Source organism: Lipotes vexillifer, unplaced genomic scaffold (genome assembly GCF_000442215.2).
Source record: "Lipotes vexillifer unplaced genomic scaffold, Lipotes_vexillifer_v1.1 scaffold230, whole genome shotgun sequence".
In the NCBI taxonomy this organism is placed as follows: Eukaryota; Metazoa; Chordata; class Mammalia; order Artiodactyla; family Lipotidae; genus Lipotes; species Lipotes vexillifer.
In genome coordinates this window covers 5,449,632-5,452,947 of record NW_006775143.1, presented here as the reverse complement: position 1 = coordinate 5,452,947, position 3,316 = coordinate 5,449,632, and the positions used below count along the sequence as shown (strand labels likewise).

At 55.2% G+C, this 3,316-nt stretch overlaps 1 protein-coding gene across 2 annotated transcripts in view; it reads right to left on the bottom strand.

Moving 5' to 3' along the window:
- Window positions 1-1,191: 1,191 nt before the first annotated feature.
- ALAD (aminolevulinate dehydratase) overlaps window positions 1,192-3,316 on the bottom strand; it is a 10,331-nt gene continuing 8,206 nt past the window's right edge. Inside the window, exons 5-10 of one of the 2 annotated variants that reach the window (XM_007449747.1) lie at window positions 3,145-3,233; window positions 2,870-2,925; window positions 2,695-2,782; window positions 2,520-2,606; window positions 2,020-2,149; window positions 1,192-1,373 (exon numbers count right to left, since the gene is read on the bottom strand). In XM_007449747.1, coding sequence (XP_007449809.1) covers window positions 1,315-1,373; window positions 2,020-2,149; window positions 2,520-2,606; window positions 2,695-2,782; window positions 2,870-2,925; window positions 3,145-3,233 — 509 coding nt within the window. In that variant the 3' untranslated portion in view covers window positions 1,192-1,314. The remainder of the gene's footprint in view (window positions 1,374-2,019; window positions 2,150-2,519; window positions 2,607-2,694; window positions 2,783-2,869; window positions 2,926-3,144; window positions 3,234-3,316) is intronic. The other variant, XM_007449746.1, reaches the window with a different exon arrangement.

Below are 3,316 nucleotides of genomic sequence, written 5' to 3'. Positions count from 1 at the left end.
GGGGCACGAACCCATGCCCCCTGCATCGGCAGGCGGACTCTCAACCACTGCGCCACCAGGGAAGCCCCTCACCCCTCCATTTTTTTCACAGGAGCAGAATGGGGGAAATTGGAACACATATAAGTCCTGGTTAAGATCCTTCAGATGGCTTTCTATCAGATGCAAAATAGAACCCAAGTTTCCTACAAGGTGCAGGATCTACCTTTCCAACCTCCAGTCCTACAGCCCACCTTCCTCTTCCTCATCTGGCTCCCAGCGGCCCTGCCAAGCCCCTCCCACTGCAGGAGCCTGTGCACTCCGTAATTCTCGCAGCTTCTGGTGTCTGCTTCCCTCTGCCCTCTGTAAGGGTCTTTCCTTGTCCCTCAACCTCATGGAGGGCTTCTCAAGTGAGGCCCATCATCTGTTATTCTCTGTCTCAGACCCTTTATTTCCCTAGAAGCACTATTACAATGTATAACTGCCTTATTTGTCTGTTTTCTTGTTGTTTTCTGTCACCCCTGTTCTCCTTGTATAGACTCCACTCAGAGACAAGCTGAGGTCTGTCCTGCTATACCCCCAGGACCCAGCATTGTGTGTGGGCACAAAGCAGACCTTCTCAAAAAACACCTCTTCAGTAAACATCCTTTTTGGTGGTGGCATCTCCAACCGTCAGGAACTCTCTCTTTGCTTCTGAATTTCGATCCTTAGGCAGCGTTCCTGCTTGTTAATGAATAATTCTTTTCTGCTCGTTAATGAGTAATTCTTCTCTGGGTTTATGGCTCAGAGAACAACAGGAGATCTCAGGCAGCCTGGCAAGCACTGGCCTGTGTGGGAATCGCCTTCCAGTGGAATCGCAGCAAATCTCAACTCTAAACCCAGGGTGTCAATCTAAGCCTCAGTCCCAGTGTGCCCAGCTCTGCTGCCGGAGGCCTCGAGCTTTCCAGAGCTTCTGAGGGTCCAAGATTCAACTGCCCTCCTTTTCCTTTAATGCTCCAAGCCTTTCTCCCAGGCCCCACTGAGCCAATGCCCATGATTCCTGGTGGCTTTCAAGCTGAAGCCACCCCTGAGGAAGGAGCTGGGGTGGCAGAGGGGAGCCTCAGGGTTGACCCAGGGGAGGGGTAGGGAAGCCTAGGAGAGCCCATGAGGATGTGGCTGTGAGTGGGAAGATCTGGCACTCTGGCAGAAACCACCCAGGGCTTCTGGACCCCTGCCAGCACGTAAGCAGGAAGAGGGCATGAGCACACAGTTCTAAAAGCATCGTTTACTTTGGTTTTCACTTCTCCAAGACTCAGGAATTAAAAAGTTCTAGTTCTTGGGTCTTGCACACTTTCTCCATCACTCCTTCAGCCACTGCAGTAGCTGAGGCGTGTAGTAGGTGATGATGATGTCGGCACCTGTGTTGGGAGAGAAGCGGGAAGCAGGGGAAGGGCAGGGCATCAGCTCAGGGAATACCTTCTGGGAGATGAGGGCCGGGGCTGGAAGAAGGCTACCATGAAGAGGCACAGCCCACGGGTGTCACAACCTAAGACTGAGTTCAGTTCTGGTGAGTCCTAGCTCTGTACATGTGTGACCTCGGGGAAGGCATTTTCTCCTTCTGGGCCTCAGTTTGCCAATGTATAAAACTGCACAGTGGGGGAAACAGGTAAGCTGTGAGTTCCCTCCCCAGGCTGTATGCTTTACCAACAAAACCAGCTCCCATTTATGAAGTGACAAGCATACGCCAATTACATGTAGCATCTCATTTAATCCTCTTGACAACCACGCACCAGCTATCTTATCCCTAGTTCACAGACAAGGACACTGAAGTTAGAGAAGTGGCTTGGCCAAGGTCTCAAAACCAAAAAATAATAGAGGGCTCTGTGTGCTTCACTGTTCCACATTCTGTCCTGTGGTTTCATGTCTCTTCCCCAGCCTGTCTAGATCTCTGGCATTTCCAGGCATGAGACTCCAGGCTGTCTCATGACTTTATTTCCCTATCTGGTCAAAGTGCCTATCAGTCCCTGCGGCACATGTCAAAAACTCCCACCCCTGCTTGCTCACCTGCTCTGCGGAAGGCAGTCATGACCTCCAGTACAGCAGCCTTGAGATCAAATGCTCCGGCCTGGGCTCCATGCCACAGCATGGCAAACTCTCCAGAAACGTGGTACACGGCGAGAGGGAGCTCAGGGTGCTGCAGAGAAGCAGTGGGGGGCAGGCAGGTTGAAGTGGGGGTGGGCATGCCTGTGGGAGTATCCCTTCCTCCCTGCTCAATGTGTGACCGTCTTGAGCCCCAAGCCCTGAGTCACTGCTGCTGCCGGCCTGGCCCATCCTCAAGCTGTTAAAGCAGAGCTGTTCAAAGGCTCCTTCGAGCCCTGGCGCAGAGGCCCACAGTGGTTCCCAGGCGGGGCAGCGATGGGGGCGGGGGAGGGGGGTGCTGGGGATTCCTGTTCCTGGGAAGATTGCTCAACTCCGAGATCCTGCAGTCCCTCGATCAAAGGGCCCAGAATCTGTGGACACACTCTCATCTCCCCGAGCCCCTCTGGCCTCTGCCCTGTGCTCACCTTGTTCTTTACCTCCCGCACGATGTCCAGGTAGGGCATACCTGGCTTCACCATGAGCATGTCAGCTCCTTCCCGTACATCCCGGTCCTAAGGGATGAGTTACGGTGTGGGCAGTGCCTGGGAGGCGAGGTGACAGGGGGACAGGCCGGGTGGGGCTGGCGCTCTGGTCACTCACCACCGCGCGGAGGGCCAGGCCTCGTGCTCCAGGCGGCAGCTGGTAGCAGCGGCGATCTCCAAAAGCTGGGCTCGACTGAGCTGCGTCCCTGGGAAGCAGAGACACCAGGGTGGGCTCCAGCTTTGGGTTAACAGGTCAGGGATTCAACAGCAGACCCCTGCCCATCCCCACTCACCGGAAAGGTCCATAGAAACAGGAAGCGAATTTGGCACTATAGCTCATCACTGATACCTATGGGCAGATAATAGGGGTCTCAGCTCAGCCAGCCCTCCAGATGTCCCAGGGTGAAGTGACAGGGAGAGAAAGGACCCAGGTCGGAAGTAGGGGTCTGTGTCCTAGTCCCACTGGAGCTCTGGGCCTTGCTTTCTCTGTGTGAGGTGCAGACACGGGGGCAGGTCTGGTCCAGGCTCTTACTTCCTCCCCACGTGCTGCCTGCACCCCTGCCCCTACCCTGTTGCCAAATCCATGTGCCATCAGAGCCTCCTTGATGGCTTCCACGCGTCCGTCCATCATGTCCGACGGGGCCACCACCTGACATCCTGAAGGGCAGAGGGTGGCCTTCAGAACTCTGGCACCTTCCTATCCACCCTGCCACCTCCCTGACCCAGGGGTGCCCATTCCT